Source organism: Megascapheus bottae, chromosome 5 (assembly GCF_031878675.1).
Source record: "Megascapheus bottae isolate mThoBot1 chromosome 5, mThoBot2.hap1, whole genome shotgun sequence".
Taxonomy (NCBI): Eukaryota; Metazoa; Chordata; class Mammalia; order Rodentia; family Geomyidae; genus Megascapheus; species Megascapheus bottae.
The window spans coordinates 19031166-19049688 of NC_143513.1; the positions used below are offsets into that span (position 1 = coordinate 19031166).

The window sequence follows — 18523 nt, forward strand, 5'->3', positions numbered from 1 at the left end:
TTCATGCAGAATAAATTTTCAGAATGTGAGGAAGACATACTTATATGATAATCTATGATTTTCTTATAAATGAAAGTTTAAATCTGAAGTTTAAGTCATAGGCCAAAAGGAGACCCCACACAGCCTAAACTAATTACATAAAAACTGCTGAAGACTAGGCCAAGAGTTTGGCCTAGTGGTAGAATGCTTGCCTAGCATGCATGAGGACCTAGGTTTGATTCCTCAGTACCACATACATAGAAAAAAGCTGGAAGTGATGCTGAGGCTCTCTAGCCTTGAGAAAGTCCAAAGACAGTGCTCAGGCCCTGAGCTCAAGCCTGGGACTGTCCAAAAATAAATGTTGAAGATGAACAGTTTTGCTAAGGTGCATGTCAGACCCAATGGTTGTAACATTTTAGTCTGTATCAGGACCCTTGTAGGAAAAAGTCTAAAAAGAATTCCTCCCCCGACCTTTTTTTTGGGGGGGGGACAGTCCTGGGGCATAAACTTGGGGCCTGAACACTGTTCTTGGGCTTTCCTCAAGGGTGGTGCTTTACCACTTGAACCACAACACCATTTGTGGTACTAGATCTTTGTACATGCTAGGCAAGCACTCTACCACTAGACCAAATCCCGGCCCATCTTTCCCCCTTTTTTGTGATATTGCATCCATCATTCTGTTGCTTATGCTGGTTTTGAACATGTAGATTCAGTGATATTTCTGTTTCAGCCTCCCAAGTAACTGCAACTAAATATGGGCAAGGCCATGCTGGAGTCTGAATATCAGCAGGTCTATCAAGTTTCCAGGTGGTACTGATGATGGTGATATGGGTGTCTGCTCTTTGATAACCACTGATGTCAAAAGATATAGTCAGAAAGAAAATCGAGATTAAGGGTAAGGACCAATAATTTACAAATACAAGTGGATTAGTTAACTACTTAAATAGAATGATCATGCACAAATCAATTGATGAGATTCATTTTTCAGATTTGGTTTTTGAGAGTATTTTTATAGAAGTAATCCACACAGATGTTATGGAATTCTCCATTATATAGAATTCACAACGGCATCAGTAGCAACACATTTAACTCTGCTAATAATTCCAAGGCCACTAGTCATTAGCCTGAATTAATTTCCTGTTTCCTCAAATTTACACCACAATGTTGAAGCTTTTTGTTGTTGTTGCTGTTAAAGCTTTTAAATGAGGAAAAATATGAAAAACTTTGGAAGATTTTCCAAAGAAAATGAAACCTGAAGTTCTCTAAATTGGGCATATAGTTCCCTCTCAGAAGGAATGGCCACCCCAGAACAAACCAATTCCAGTACATGGCAAACAAATGCAGCATATGGTTACAAAAGGCTGTAACATTTTTCATCTCCTGGTTCCTGTAGGTCTTTCCACTGCCAAATTTACTCATTAATTGTGAGTAGCATTTTCCTCCTAATCTATCATTTATAAACATTATAATCCCTTCCCAAGGGAGAAATGGACATAGAAAAATTAAATATATCCAAAACGTGTATGAGTGAAGTCATACAGCACGGTCTAAATTTTATGGACTATTTTAAGTATATGTATGTGCATATATAGACATGAACAGAAGTGTTTCTCATATGATTATTATATAATTCATGAAAAGAAGTACAAATATTAACACAAAAGACAAAATTTTTCTTCAATGTCATTACAGCATTATATATACATACATCAAATCATATATCTGTAAGTTATACACCCATATAAATGTATATGCAAATGTAAAGCTTTAGCACAGAATTGCTCTAGGAGGAATAAAGCATGGTCACATATTCTTATTTCGTTAGGATGACCTTCAACATATCTCAAGTCCCCAGCTATCTTGGGTCACATCTTTCATGGCATTTTAGAATAACAATCACCATACAAATATCTGCAAGAAAAATTCAGTTAAAGCAGCCTTAGTGTTTTCATGCTTTCACTCCCTACTTACCTCATGAATTGAATTGAACAGACTCCAATCAAAATTCATTAATTCCAGAGCAAGATCCCAAGTGTTCATTCCCAAAATCCTCATCGACCTTTGCTGTGCTTCCTCATTTTCTGCGAATGGGTTCTAAATCGGCAAATAGAAGTAAAAGGAGTCTTAGTAATTCCCAAATGCTTTACAGTGAATTGGTACCTGTGGGAAGGTCCTAGAAGCCTAGATTAGGACAGTAATCTTTCCTGAGTGCACTTAATATTTTCCCTGGTCTGCTCACCTTCGGTGAGTTAGCCAATGTAGGAAAGGGTCATGGAAGCAGGAGACTGTGGTCAGATATGCCCCTGAGGTTGCCTCTCCCCTCCCCCTCAAGCTCCCACTCACCCACTCACAAACCTGATTATAAAACACTGCCCTGGCAGACAGCATAATGAAAATGAAAGCCCTGGAATCACTTTGGCTTCTGGTAAGAATTAATGTGCCAGGAGGGTTAGTACAAAAACAAACAAAAGAAATGTCATAGTGCACTTCAATAAAGGCAGACATGGCTTTTACAGGAAATAGGTTTAACAAATCTCATCCCACACATACATTTACACATGTTATTAAAATGCCCGTGAAAAGAGAAAAACAAATTTCTAACATTAATGAAATGAAAAAAATAATAAAAGCTATCTCGTTCCTATCCCGTGGCAGCTGATTATTTTATATATTCACTATTTTTCCCTACATACATGGGACCTAGTAGCTATGAAGCTGGTGACTGGGCTTCCTTACAAATGTGGCATGAAATCATCAGATGCCAGTGCAATCTACCACCACTGTTTATGTTATTAAAAAGCAATTTTGCACTTTCCCAAAATACTTGATGTTTTTCAAATGAAATAAACTTCTCTCATTTGAAGGGTTGAAAGCCAAAAGGGTAGGAATTTGCAGAAATAAATGGCACTATAAGGTAAAGGGGACATTTTAGCTGACAAGTGTTAATCCTTCCTTCTAGCCTGAAAAAAGAAATGGTTTGCATTTTTAGAAGCTTTACAATTATGAAAACTGTCCTCATTAAGAAACAAACAATGGGGCCAGGACTTCTGCCTAGTGGTAGAGTGCTTGCCTAGTATGCACAAAGACCAGGGTTCGATTCCTTGGTACCACATACATAGCAAAAAGCCAGAAGTGGTACTGAGGCTCAAGTGGTAGAGTGCTAGCCTTGAGAAAGTCCAAGGACAGTGCTCAAGCCCTGAGATCAAGCCCAGGACTGGCAAAAAAAAAAATTGAATAATGCAAGATCTCCACAGAACTGAATCTTTTTATGTCAGGTCAAGGTACAGATTGCCTTGGTATCTCCACTGTAGGATGCAGTGTGGAGCACAGATTCCACTGACTAAACGGAGGAGCTCACAGATGCTGAGAGGGGAAGCCAGGGCTTCTCAGGGATGTGGGGCTAGAATGGGACAAGATACATTACAACACAGACTCACTTAACATGAGATGGAAAGTTATACCAGTGTCTACTGGAAGGTCATGTTTACCTGTCTTATTGTTTCTTCCACTTCCATAAATGTACTCCTTACTCTGATTCTGCCCTCTCTGCACTACCTTGTGTCAGAAACACTTTGCATTTCTCTGGATGGCTTCACGTCTTGATCTCTAGGAAAACTCACTGATATACTGAAAGGCCTAGTGAGTACTAGTGGTTTCCTGTGCTAGTCAATGTTCTACTTTAAAGAAAATTTGGAAATGAGATACCCAAATCTGCTTCTTCCAGAACAGGTGAAATGGTGTCTAAAATCTGTAGGGAAACATTTGAGGACAAGATGGCGCACAGCTCCTCTTAGAGCATCCTGTTCCGTCAGACATCACCAAGACCTGGCTTGGACACTGAGGCTGACCCTGGTCAGGGAAACCCCAGGAAACTTCATGAAGCCTGTGTGACCAGGGTATGAGGGAGAGATGCTGCAGAAGGTCTTCACTATAAGAAGCCTCTCACCAGCTAGGATTAGATGGTTGCCCTCTGAGGGGCAGAGGAAAACCAACTTCATTGTTTACTCAAAAATGCTTTGTAGCAACTAGTCTGTCTTGCTATACCAACGTATTACACAGGACCTGTGACCTGATGATGGATTGCACAGGAAAGGCTCATGCAAATGGTTCTCTCTCCTGCCTCATTATGTACAAATAGAAAGGATGTGCAGGAGCTTCAGAGTCAAACATGGTAGAATTTAAAATCTTAGCACACTTGGCTGCTGGAAGCTAGAGAAAATTACTCAGCCTTTCTGAACCACACAGGAGGGCTAGGAGTGTCACAGGAGACACATAAATCATTTAACACGTTCATGTCTGGTAATAAGTATAAACATATGTATAATTAAAATTATTATGATACACTGCAGATCGTTTCATATAAAATATTTTTATTAAAGCAATTTTGGTTAAACCATGGTCACCAAAAGGATTCTTCAATTACATATACAAAAGGGCCAGCTAGAAGACTACCTGAAGACTATGTGAGAGGAGAAGCCTGACTCTAGATGTTTCGATCACACTAACACACTCTTTCTCTTCAAATGATGAGGCTAGATTGGCCTTACTTTTCAGAAAGCAATCATAACACTGAAGTTAGTTAGGTACAATAACAGCAAAAAGGATCAATCTATCCACCAATGCCCTTAAAATTCAAAGTGAAAATAATGTGAGTGGTAGATTCCACATTTCCTCAAACACTTGCTCTTCAGTGGCATCTGTTAACTCATTGTGATAGATTCCATCTTACACACGGAAACCTGGTGATCTACTCTTCCTTGAAGGAAATGAAAAATCAGTACTTCATCAAATTCACTGAATCGAAGGACAGTAAGTCCAACTGTATTTCTCAGCCTAATCTACCTACAGAAATGAAATTAAGATTCCATGAGTGAGGAAATCACTTGACTCAAATCCCTTATTCCAAGGGATCAGATAACAGTAAGGTTGCACTAAGGAAGGTTTTAGAATTCTAGGGATTGGGCCACATTGTGATTTGAAAAGCAGTAATATCTTGCAAGGGTATCATTCATAAGGGGAAGAAATAGATGCTTTTTTCTCATTATAAAGCATGTGCAATATAGACACATACACTCCCCATCTCATCCTATGTCAGTCATATCATATGCTACATGCCATGCTACATGCTGCCTTGAGACTCTGCCAGCAAAAAGACCCATGAGCAGATATGGCTCCAGGACTTTGTACCTCCAAAACTATACTTAGTTTCTTTATAAAGTAAAAAAAAATATGTATAGACACACTGAGCCTGATACCTGAGGCTAAAGATCCTTACCAATGTGTCAGCCAGGTCCTTCTTGTAGACACAGATCCGACTAGACGCCTCCAGAGATTTGGTAACGGCCAAGTCATTTGGCTGAAGTTCATGCTTTTCTTTATTAAAAGAAAATGTAAAAGAGTAATTAGAAGTGCAGTATGCCTATACAATCTATGTAGAGTGAAAATTGCCCAAAAAGAAATTTAAAAAGCTACTGAAGCTGATTTAAAATGAACAAACTCTACATCTTTTACAGTGAAACCAGTTCTGCATCTTTTTTATTTTATTTTATTTTATTTATTTTTATTTTTTTTTCTGGTCCTGAGGCTTGAACTCGGGGTCTGAGCACTGTCCTTGGGCTTTTCTCAAGACTAGCACTCTACCACTTGAGCCACAGCACCACTTCCAGCCTTTTCTGTTTGTGTGGTATTGAGGAATTGAATCCAGGGCTTTGTGCGCATGCTACATGAGCACGCTACCACTAGGCCACGCTCCCGGCCCCAGTTCTGCATCTTTTACAATGAGATCAGTGGTAGGAGAGATACCACTGCTTAGTACCCACGGCGTACACTTTCCTGCTTCTTCCTTGCAATGTTTAGTCATTCTTCAAAACACATTACAGTTAGAGAAAGGAAGTAACTGTTACTTGCGTTTCTCTCTCTCCAAAAACACACACACAGATTTCTAATTATTATTTAATATACACAGTCACAATATTTGTATACCCATACATTTGTAATTATTCTATACAGATTTAGTATGGATAGGTATTTACTTACTTATCCAGTTACTTATCTATGGCATGTTTAATCATTATGCCACAGCCCATTATATCATCATTTAATTGTTGCTCTATTGTTGACCATTTCATGGTTTCCTTTGGGGGGATGGGGCATATAAATTAAATTGCATGATATATGTTAAGTACGGCATAGGGGCTAAAATGTTAACAGGTGCTTGATAAATGGGTTCTACTATCTCAGCAGTAATAATATATTTTGCTGATGTCAATATCCCTGCATAAATCCTTATCTGCATACAATTTTCTTTAGATACACTCAGTATGAAAATACTCAGTCAAAGGCAATAAATAGCGTTAAGGTTTTTGGCACAAGCTGCCAAATTACTTTTCAATTCTTTATTTTAAAAATCAATATATTGTTCCTAAACATAGATGCAAAGCTAGTACACTTGATCAATACTAATTACTACTTTTGGTAAGTTTTCTATTTTTGATAAAACTAAAAGAATGACTCTGTTTTTCCTTCCTTCCTCCCTCCCTCCCTCCCTCCCACCTTCCCTCCCTCCCTCCCTTCTTCCTTCCTTCTCCCTACCCCCCAACTGATCCTGGAGTTTGAACTCAAGGCCCTGAGTTCAACTGTCCCTGAGGTTTTTTGTTTGTTTGTTTTTTTGCACACTATCCCTTGACCCACGTATCTAATTCCAGCTTTTTGGTAGCTAAATGGAGATCAGAGTCTCACAGACCCTGACTGGGTTGACTGATCTCAGCATATCAAGTAGCTATGACTATAGGTGTTAACCAGTGATGCTGGGCTTATTTTGTATTTCTGGACTATGAATGAAGGCTGATGTTTTCCACTCTTGTTTTCCATCCTTTGTTTTATTTCTTTTTTCTTTTTTACAAGAAGAGTCCTCTTAGAACACAATAGATTTCTCTGTAGATCAAATTATATCCTCCTCGAAACTCCAAAATGCATGTAAGAATGGTCTAGAAAAACAGTAAAGTTTATTTTACTGTGATAGAGGCAAATTTTCCTAAGGTTATTTGGTTGTGTAGCATGATTAGGAAGTGTTAGGCATTAAATTACTTAAACATCTCAAATGCCAATCTTTGTTTTGAACATTTCTGTTTAATATGGAGTATCTAAATGATAACTTTAATATGTTCCTAATAGTTCAGTATTATAAAGATCAATAGAACTGCAGTAGGCAGTAAGCAGTTCCATAATAGCTGGGTTCTGAGGTCCTTTCAGGCTTGGTAATATACTCTAAAAGATCAAGACTGAATTTTAACCTCTGAGTAAATGGGTAGATTATTATTATGATCTATCTATCTATCTATCTATCTATCTATCTATCTATCTATCTATCTACCTACCTACCTATCTACAAAATAGCCAGAAACTAGCTGAAACTAGAATAACAATGCTTCTGTTAGAAAAACCCACAAAATCTTTAACATCGTAACCATGTTAAGACAGAGAAGAATGTTTTTTTCTGAAAAAGCAGTGAATGAAAAAAAATTATGTAACTACTTGAAATTAAGTGCCCTCACTGTAGAATGAAAAAGCCTTACTGTTGATTGCCTATGGTGGAGTTGATAAGTAAATTAAATATCTTACATATGCTTTACAACATACTGTATGTGTTTCCGCAATTTTGTAGGTAGGGAGATGGGAGAAGACAAAAAAAATACATTTAATCTATGCATTTTGCCAAGCCATATTGAGTTATTTTACTACTAGAGTCATTAGGAACTAACTGTACAAAAGAACCACCTTTAAAAAAGCATTTTGTGGGGTACATCATTTCTGTAATTGTATAATGTATTTCTTTATGGTTTTAAGTGATAAAGACATTAAGTTAACAAACATATAAGAAATGTATGCACTGTTTAAAATGTAAATTATTCTTAGAACACTTTCAGTGGGAGTTGTATTACCCTATTAGTGCCTTAATTTGAGAGAATTATTTTACTGCCATGAGTAAGTAGAAAAATTTCAGAAACAGATTTTTTTAAATTATGTGTATTAAGGGTTTGTCATTGATAATTGGTTTAATTTAAAATATTTAGATATTTGTTGGATTTTTTCATATACGGAGTACAATCTTGCATCAAACTACCTGGTACAATAATGACTGTAAAACTACAGAAAATATACAAGGTTACAGCAATATAAAAAGAGAATTATGGCAATACATCCATGATGTTTTCCAGTTAACATAGGAATTACCAGATAAATACTATTTTTTTAGTCTTTTTTTTATTGTAATTAGAAAAAGGGTTACATGATATTTGCCAGATAGAAGGTGCATTAATTAACATACATTGATACCCTTCAGATAAATACTATTAAACTCTTGTCCAGTAACAAGAGTTGATTTGTATTAGCAGTATGATTTATTGTTGTTTTTTTTTTAACCAAATACCTCCTCAGTAATTTATAATGGCTTTGCAGTAATGTGTATCAAATAAGAAGCACTGGAAAACTGATCGTCTCTAGGATGATATGCATGTTTCAAGTGGTATTGAAAGCCGCACTGATGGATATGTGATAATAAACATATCTGTTATTAATATGCTAAAAATTATATAACTAGATAAAGGAAAATATTAAGCTCAGTGTTTTTTTCTTAAGTAGAACATTATTGCTTAGAGATGTGAGCAGGAAGATTCTTTATAGAAAAAGAAGAAAGCTTCCAATGGATGGAAATGATGGCACATTTCTAGATGCAAGGCATAAGTCACACAAGAAGCTGGTGTTTCTACCGAGGGGTACTGATGGCCTGAGCACCTGAGACACAGCTTCCCCTGCTGATGGGTCTAACAGAACAAAAAAGTGGTACTTCACAGCCACCAGACAGACACAGCATGGAAAAAAAGAACTCATCAGTTGCCAGATTCTCACATGTTCTAGGGCTGTCTACAGTTAGATTCAGAGGGATGTAGGACATATTTGCACAAAACTCTGAATGGGGACCTATTCTCTGCAGTGGGGCTACATTGAGAAGCAAATATTAGTTTTTGGTGGAGATTAATCTTCTTAAAAATCATTGTCTTCTGGCCACTCAATTAAATATTATCCATCTACCTACCTACCTATATGAAATAACTGACTAGAAATTGAGTCACTCTCTGATGAAAATTCATAGGGTTTATATGCTTTTCATATTCTTACTTTTTTGCCGTAGGTAATTTTGGGATCATTAGAGATTGAACTCAAAGCCTTACACAAGAAAGCCAGGTGCTCTATCACAGGGTGAAATTCCCAGCCTTAGGTCCTGTGTTTTGTTTGTTTGCTTGCTTTGTTGTGTCTACAAAGGTTTGAACTGAAGTCCGTGAGCTCTTGCTTTGCTGGTGATCTAACATTTGAACACCTCTACTTCTGGATTTTTGGTGGTTACTTGGAGATGAGGCTCACAGACTTTCTGCCTGGACTGGCTTTCAAACAGGGATCCTAGATCTTAGCCTCTTAAGTAACTAGGATTACAGCTGTGAGCTACCAGTGCCCAAGGGGATGATGTTTTAATAGGATGTACAATGAGAGTTCTGGGAGTAGAAATACTCCCTTCATTAAACCTAAGGGGAAAGTTTCTGTTTGTATATATGCTAGACTGGCTGTAGAACCATTTCATCAGCTGGTGAGCCATGAAGCAGGCAGGAGTAATGTTCTATTTACTAATACTTTAACATCACAGATATTCTGGGCTCCATCCTTCCCTGTAGAATGGTAACAAAGGAGAAATGGGAATGCCATCTCTCTGTTCCCCGCCCCCACCCAAGCCATCTCCAGTTGATTAGTTCACATAGGGCTCCCATTTTCCAACTACTGATGCTTAGTCACTTCCTTTGTGCTTTTCTCAGGGTTAATGAGATATTAAATAAAGATTGTAGGCCCAAAAGGAGGCCAGTGACTTAGAGATCTGACAAGTCACAGTGAAAAACGAAAATGTCTGTTCAGGCTGCATAGATCAATAGTGTCAGCTTGTAATCTGTGTGATCTTATTCAAAACAGACAATAAACCTTTCTGGAAGGGTGAATAAGGTCCAGCTGAGGGTGAGACTGTCACAGGGCCTCATTCCTCACATCCAGCTGAGGGAACACTGCCTTGTCAGCTTTGTTTTTTTGTAGCTTCCTTTCTTCCAAAACAGACTCTTTTAACTAAATGGTCAATTAGCAACATAACTAGTTCAAGACCATCTTTCTCTTTTTTTGCCTACAGTAATTTCATCCTTTACCAACTTCCCAAGTTAATTTAAATATGAAAATGGAAGGCTGATCTATAAAGTACAAAATAAAAGCTTTATAATGCATTACAAAACACTGGTAAGCCTCTCTATTCACTTCTTAGGTAGGAAATTCAGTATTCAAAGGTACCCTATTGTTGTCATGGAAACACTTCTGTTAGGCCAATTCTTATTGTAACTCAGGTCATCCAGCTGTGGGCCCAGAAGGGAGCAGCGAGTTTGCTCTCTCCTTTTGGAGAAGATCCAGTGAAAGATTAACAATCAAGGATAGAAAATAATTTACCTCCAGAGAGCAGGATGGCCACCAGAGCCAGATCCTCTTCTGCATGCTGAATCTTTTCTGCCACAACCTTCAGGATCTCTCGGGCAGTACTGGAAACTTTTGCTTTCACACTGACGTAGGAGTGCTCTGTTATATACACGTGACAAAAGACTGCAAAAGAAATGCTTGTAAACAGAACTGTGGTCACCAGAGGCAAACTTCCAAACCAAGGTAACCTAGCTTGTTTTCTTCAGTATCAGTGTATGCAGGTAAACACTCACAATGCATATGAAGGTCTGAAGAGAGGTGTTGGCCTACAAGACTGTGCTTCTAAACACAGTAGACACAGGCATCACCAAAAGCAGGTCCATTTTCCACACAGTGAGGGGCCCCGATGTCACACCACTGTGTGCTATATTTCTGAATCACTTCTCTGAGTTGTAAAGATCTCCCAAAGCAGCATATTAAAATGCTTCACTCATAAATTTTTATTTTATACTCCGTTTCCAGATGGTCTCAATGGTCCAATAATGAACAGCATATTTGCTAGGAGAATTCTCATAAGCTTATCTAAAAAATCTGTCCTCTCCTTTAGATTTTGGGTTCAGCTTTCTCAGTCATTCAAGAATGACCCCCTTCCCATCCCTTCACCCCCATTTTATATCAAAGCAGTGATAAATTAGGTTTCCAAACAGAGGTTACAGTCCTGGCCATTTTAATTTCCTTTTTATTGTCTTAAAGGTGTCAATAATTATTCTTAGCACATTATCACTATCAGGGTGAATGAGTCCTGGAAATTTTTCTTTCTGCTTTGCATAGCAAAAGCAGTGTTAAGAGCACTGGACATCATCATCACACTGCTTCTTACATTAGTTATTCTGGGTGCATAAAACACTGGCTTCTGGCTTCTTTAGATTACACAGAAGGACAACAGTATATTCAGATAGCTTACCTTCTGTGAGGAAAAATAAAAGTGGAGCTCATAGAGAAATTTTATATGCAATTTAAATAGCACAACAAAAATAAACCTAGGAATATTTTCACAGAAATGCGAATGAAGCAAAAGCCCAAGAAAAAGTTGACAGGTATCTAGTCTCAGAATAAAAACTAACAGGAAGCAGTTGACAGATTTTAGTTTGGTTGCATGCACCAGAAAACAATAGCTTTTAACAAATAATTGTTTCATATTTTGTCAGCAGATTTGTAAAAGAAAAAATGCTTTTTCTTCTTTGCATAGAAAAATGGAATTTTTGAGCATAGCAAAGATCTGGTCTATAAATCACTAAATGTAGAGTCAGTTTATAGCTTGCTTAATAGACTGATGAACAAAGAGACTGAAGCCTTGAAATATTTAGTGTCTTTGAAGCTCAGTATGGAAAACTGCAAAATTAAATTGTAAGACAAATGGACAAGGGACGTCAGCAATTAACGAATTAGGAGAGAAGGGAATTTCGTTAGCTATTTCACTTAGGGCAGATGACATGTAATATGATACAAAATCCACATGTCAGAGACATTATATACAAAGATCACAGAGTAGAAGAGGTGAACTTATGGCATTTTGGTGTTACCATTTTTTAATGTTAAGAAAATTTGAGCAAATATCTACTATTTAAACTCTGTATTTGTGCACATGGAAAAGGGTGAGGTAAAAGAGCATGTCAGAGTTACTTTAGCATCTATGATTACTTTCCTGGCTTAGCATTCCACTCAACCTTTATCCACACAGTAGCAGACACTGTGACCCTTTAGTTTCCTAAATAAAACAGAGGATCACAGTGCATCTTCATGGTACTTAAAAAAATAAGCCTTGCCTTGACTAAATGAATGACCTGCAAGAAGGTCAAGATTGTTACCCACCAACTGCCTAAGGACATACTGTATTGTGACAACCTGAATTTCTACCACATTCCTTCCCTTCCTTTCTTCCCAAGGTTTTCTTCTCTTAAGCCTGCACCTTGATGTTGGTGATTTTTTTTAAGTTGGGAGCAGTGGGTGACAGAGGCAGGGAGAAGAACTGGGGAAAGCTAAACTTCTAGTGTATTTTGCACCTCTACACAGATACAAAGGAGGCTCTGTGAACTCTGCTTCCCTTTCTTCCCACATTAAATATATGTTTAGTCCTTGGTTAGGATTATATGATCTGAGAAAACTAACAAAGAAAAGGAAAATCATCCTATGTGATGCTAACATGCTTGCCAGAGGGGATGATGGATTGAAAGGACAGCTAGATGGAGGTGAATGCACTCTGTTAGAGAGGGGTGGTGACCAACTCCAACCCCCTGGCTTAAAAATCAGACTCACTTTCCTCTGTTTCAGCCACAGTTCCTCTATGCTGGAGCCAGTTCTCCTTAAGACTGAATTGGTGGAAAAGAGCTTTATTCTGTGAGAAGAGAGAGAAAACAATGAATGAATGTATTTCTGCCCTTTGGAAAAACACAGCTGTTTACAACATGTTCCAAAACAACTAGCCAATTTTTCTTTTAATATGAAATCCACTCATCCAATCTTAAAGAAATAACAAGGGAGTTGCTACAGTTAATGAATGTGGAGGTAGAGTTTCTGAACAGTAGTATGTATGGCCCTTGGCTAAAAACCCTGTTTCCCTTTCCCAACATTATCATCCAAGCTCTAGTTGCAACAATCTGAGCTTCTGCCTTTTACATTTTTTCATACTGCCATTATAGTACCATGACTTTCCTAAAGGAACTAGATACATCGTTCTTTATGGTGACTGACCTTTTTCAAAAACCATCACTGGTGACCACTCCTGCCATTCTCCTTGGCAAGTTAAAAGGAGCATATGGTCACACTTGCTATTGGCTCTATTTCTCTTTGTAAAACTTCCTTAGTTTTTGGAGGTCAAGATTCATTATGTGGTCTGTTTTTTTCAGGGGCATGAACATTTTAAAGTTCAAATTGGTATAAGTCTGGGTAGGACATGGGAGACTCAGAATATACCACAAAGTAATAAAGTCAAAGGCATATGTAAAATCTGATTTGCAGTAGCACAGGGAAACCCTGGCACAGCAGAAAAGTACAGATAATCGGCTATCTTGGGCTGCCCTGCATTAAGTAGTATTCAATGAAAATATGCACAGATACACTCAGGCAAGGAAAGATCTTCAGGGTAAATCACTCCATTTCTATAATACAGAAAGGTCTGCCTACCTTCCTCTGAGGTGAGTACTCATCCACCGTGCTGAAAGAGAAAAAGAAGAAATCAGTCACTGTCCCAAACTTAGAACTGGGCACTTATTGTCATGGAAGGCTAATTTTCAGGCATTCTTGAAAAAAGACAAACACAATATTCATTTTTCAAAAATAAAATTTGCAACTTTATAATATTTCATATAAGAAATATACCTCACTAAAAATAGGGCAGAAGCATAAAAGTAATACTTTTTATTTTGGTACTAGTACTGTGGTGTTTAAACTCAGCATAAGGTTGCTATCTCTGAGCTTTTTTACTCAAAGCTAGTGGTTTACCACTTGAGCTCTACTTCAGGCTTTTTGGTAGTTAACTGGAGATAAAATCCCATGAATTTTCCTGCCTTAGTTGGCTTCCAACCACAATCCTTAGATCTTATTCTCCTGAGTAGCTAAGATTAATAAGAAAGAGCCACTGGCACTATACCAAGAATACTTTTAAAATTATTTTATTTTATAGTATTTTGAGAAGCTGGAGCTTGGGTTTGAACTCATAGTCAACTCCACCCATTCTCTCATTTCTCTCAGCCCCCCTCAATGTATCCCAACCCCACCCATTCTCTCACTTCTACCAGCCCTTCTCAATGTATCCCAATCCCACCCATTGTCATTTCCTAGTTTCATTTTATATATGTACATTGAGTATTTTGACTTCATTTGCCTACCCTTCCTCTCCCCACTGTCCACCTTCCTCTCCTCAGTCCACCTTCCTCACACAAGACATGTTTCAACTTCCTGGTATTAATTTTAAAACACAATATTCATTAATTTACTATTTAGACCATACTTCATATTGGGTATGGAATTTCGAATGAACCAGGAAGAAAAGAAGGTACCTGTTGCACAGGTATTTTGTGCTTTGAGAAAAACAAATTTAGAAGCATAGGCCACAAGAGGAAGTTGAGGGCTTTCCTTCTTTTTTATTGAGCACCAATATTTAGTGGAGAGAAACATTTTCTCAAATAGTGTTAGAATTCAGGTGAAATTATTTAGATTGTGAAGTATCTCAGCAACTTCTCAAGAATGTTTCTCTAGCCGGGAGTGGTGGCTCCTCAGGAGGCTGAGATCTGAGGATTGTGGTTCAAAGCCATGCTGGACACTAATGAACATGAGACTCTTATCTCAATTAATCACTGGAAAATGGGAAGTGGGGCTGTGGCTCCAGGGCTAGGGTGGTATCCTTGAGCTGAAGAGCTTAGGCCCAGAGCCCCACAACCAACCCAAAAAAAAAATGTAAGAATGTTTCTCTTGGGAGCATTATATTAACATTGGTGAATGGCTTCTAAAAGCCACCTCTCCACTCACCAAGAAACCTGCCCCAAGACTGCTTGTATGTATCATTAAGTTATCACAAAGTACAGGTACGAATCTTATTCACAGAAAGAAAAGAAAAATGTGATCATCACAGCATTTGGGACTCAGAATCTTTTTCTGTCACATAAAACTATGTCACTATTTCTATGTCAAAGAAGCAATACTCATGTCTCTATGCTTCTTTCTTTCTATGCAGGACTAGAGATTGAACTCAGAGCCTTCAGAATGCTAGACTGAACTACATCTCTAGCCCTGAAATATTTTAATATGATTTCCTTATATATTATTTTCCTTATACATTATTTGATTATATGATTTCCTTATACATTATTTTCCTTATACATTACTATAATACATTATTATCCATTCTAAGAAGTTCTGAATCGAATTATTAAATCCCATTAATGGACTGATGGTACTATCATAGTTTGAACTTAAGACTTCCAACTTGATAGGCAGATCCTTGGGCCACACTTCCAGTCTTTTCTATTCTGATTTTCTTTTTTTTGAGGTACAGACTTGCTTTGTTTCTAGGTCAGCCTGGACCACAGTCCTCATATATGCTTCCTGCTGTGGCTGGGATGGGTAGGTGTGCAACACCATCCCCAGATTTTTCTGTTGAGAAGTGTTTTGTGAACTTTTTGCACACTATGGCGGCCAACTTCCTTCCTTCTACTCTCATGCTTTCAAATAGCTAGGATTAAAGGCATGAAGCTTTCTTCAATCTTTCTGAATTAATAAGAAAACCTTAGGGAGCTCATAAAAATGGAGCATTTGAAGTGCTCTGTGACTCACTAGGGCCTATTTATAACATTTTTCTTTGAACCTTCTATTCCCTAGAGATTGCTATGAAACGAAGAATTACCAACTAAACATATGGATATAAAATGAAGTTATACTTTATTATGCAATCATTTACAGGACAGCAGATAGATGGCTAGGGCTCACAAAGCAGAAAAAGAAATAGCGAGCCTGTCTGATTTGTGGAGGAAAAAGGATACATAATTCATTCCCCCAAAAAACTAACAAATCAAGAAAAAGGCTAGAGTGAAAGCATTAAAAAATCAACATTATAGGTGAGACATCGCAAACCCTTCTGTACGCTGCTACATTCATTCACTAACTGCTATAAGAAAATTCGGGTACTCACTGACGGCGATGCATTCCCAGTATCTTCTGAAATTCTTTCAATTCTTTTTCTAGTATGGGATATTCGTAGACATCATCCAGTACATTTCTGTAGATGGTCTGCAGGAAAAACAAAGAGCAGCTGAAATGGTTTAGTGTCTACTTTGTAAGGATTAAGACTAAGACGGGCCTGGAGAGTGGAGCTTATGGTAGAGCTCATGCTGTATGAAACCTTGACTTTACCCCATAGCACAATCAGCAACAGATACAACAGCCATCCTGCTCAAGGTGGAATCCAGGACAGTATAGGGGTTTACTCTCAGCCATGCATCAACTGGATCTTGAACTGATTTTAGAGGCTTTGGACAGAGAATGCTGGACAGTGATCCCTGGCTGGCTACTTGAGATTTCCTTGCTTAGGTTTTTTTATCTTTGTAAAACAATATTCATACAATCACTCGGGAGAAAAAAAAAACCATTTAATCAGCTACTTTAAACATATGATTCTAGACAAAGAGTTGGTTAGACAGATTTTTAACTAGATATGAAAATGAGGTCTGAATATTAAGTGCAACGTATTTCCTTCACAAAAGGCAGAACTGCTGCTGTAGGTGCTTGACAATCCTAAAATGGATCTCTTCCTTTGAGGAATTTTATTCTACTTTTTTGTGTTAGTCTGCAAACATGGTTTAATGACTAAAGGAATCCAAACTCAACTATGTATTTCAGAGAAGTACCTGTGCTAAAAATGTATCCAGCCTATTAATAATTAAATTGACTTTATTTAATTTGAAATGTACTGTTATATAATATACACATCAATATAATTTTAAATTATGCTTTATCCATGTTGCATATATCTAAATTTATAATAAATCTCAACATATTAAATAGCATCAAATCATTTTGTTGTAGTGTTTGGGCTTGAACTCAGGACATCACGCTTTTGTTTGGCTTTCTCCTTCAGGGCTGGCACTCTATCTACTACTGGAGCCACACCTCCACTTGTAGCTTTTTAGTGGTTACAGAGTTGCACAGATATTTTTCTGCCATGTCTGCCTTGAGAAAGCTCAAGGACAGTGCTCAGACCCTGAGTTCAAGCCCCAGGACTGGAAAAAAAGTATGTTTCTACCTTTGTAGCAAATATTAGGACACAAATCTAAATTAACCTGTTCTTTTTGAATTATAACTTGATTATTAAGAAAAGTCAAGTAGCTGTTTTCTATCAATGGTATTTTTCAAATGTATAACATAATAATTGCAGTCATTTGACATCAAGAAATGTCTGGAAGTGTTCGATTACCTTTAAGAACATTTTTGAATGTTCATCTTCATGGAGCCAGTCTTTGTACAGAGCAATCCATTGGGAAACAAGATGTAAGACTTTACGTTTCCGACATGGTGCCTCTGAGTTTTCTTCCTTGCCTTGATACTTTTTAGCAGAATAAGTGCAAGTGGTTAAGAAACAACATTGTTGGAAGAAAAAATAAGAGAACCATTTATCTTGCTCTTCACAAAGTAGATTAAAGCATATTTTCGAAAGGACCTACAAGCATATGAATGGGAAGAACAGAACATGTGTAAAGAAGGCAAAACATCTGATCTGAAAGAACATAAGTAAACCCAGAAGATGACTGAAGCATCCTCAGTGGGAGGCCATGGGGTTAAGAGCCATGGTACTAGCAGCTGCTGACATGGTCCCCCAGGCAGCCTGAACTAGTGATTTCTAGGGTGGCTTTCATAGACGATCTGGCCTTACTATATAGGTGAATAGTATTTCAATGAAAGATTTGGAGGAAAGATAATGTCTGATGCTTGAATATTTACTTTTTTTTGTATAACCAGTTAATTGCAGTTTCAAATGAGCAGATTCCTGGAGCCCAATCTGTGATATTACTCAAATGGCCCCTTCTAGGAATTTATTTTAAAAAATTAAAGAATTGGGCAAGGTGGTGTGTGGTGGGTCACACCCATAATCCTAGCACTAGGAAGAACAAGGGAAGAGGATCATGAGTTGAAATCGGCTTGAGTTATCCAGAGAGATGGTTTCCAAAAGAAGAAAGAAGAAAGAAAAAAGAAGAAAGAAGAAAGAAGAAGAAGAAGAAGAAGTATTATTTAATACTTGTATAAACACACATTTTCATTAAAATTTAAGTTGAAAGAGGAAAAGAAACAAATAAGGAAAAAATATGGGTTCCTTGCTCATGACTGGCATTCTACCATTTGAGCTACACCTTTAATTCAGGTTTCATTTGCTGGTTTACTGAAGATGCAGTCTCATGGACTGCTTGGACTGACTTTAACTGCAATCATTAGAGTTCGGATTCCTGAGGAGCTAGAATCTTAGTGCAATATAAACAGGTCCTAAAACATTCAAAACTAA

At 37.6% G+C, this 18523-nt stretch overlaps 1 protein-coding gene across 2 annotated transcripts in view; it reads right to left on the bottom strand.

Annotated features, from left to right (window-relative positions):
- Positions 1-18523, bottom strand: part of Rapgef5 (Rap guanine nucleotide exchange factor 5) — a 233291-nt gene that overhangs the window by 28083 nt on the left and 186685 nt on the right. For both annotated transcript variants that reach the window (XM_090332742.1, XM_090332741.1), the window contains exons 13-19: positions 17444-17588; positions 16163-16260; positions 13660-13690; positions 12793-12871; positions 10510-10659; positions 5255-5352; positions 1951-2073 (exon numbers count right to left, since the gene is read on the bottom strand). In XM_090332742.1, coding sequence (XP_090188868.1) covers positions 1951-2073; positions 5255-5352; positions 10510-10659; positions 12793-12871; positions 13660-13690; positions 16163-16260; positions 17444-17588 — 724 coding nt within the window. The remainder of the gene's footprint in view (positions 1-1950; positions 2074-5254; positions 5353-10509; positions 10660-12792; positions 12872-13659; positions 13691-16162; positions 16261-17443; positions 17589-18523) is intronic.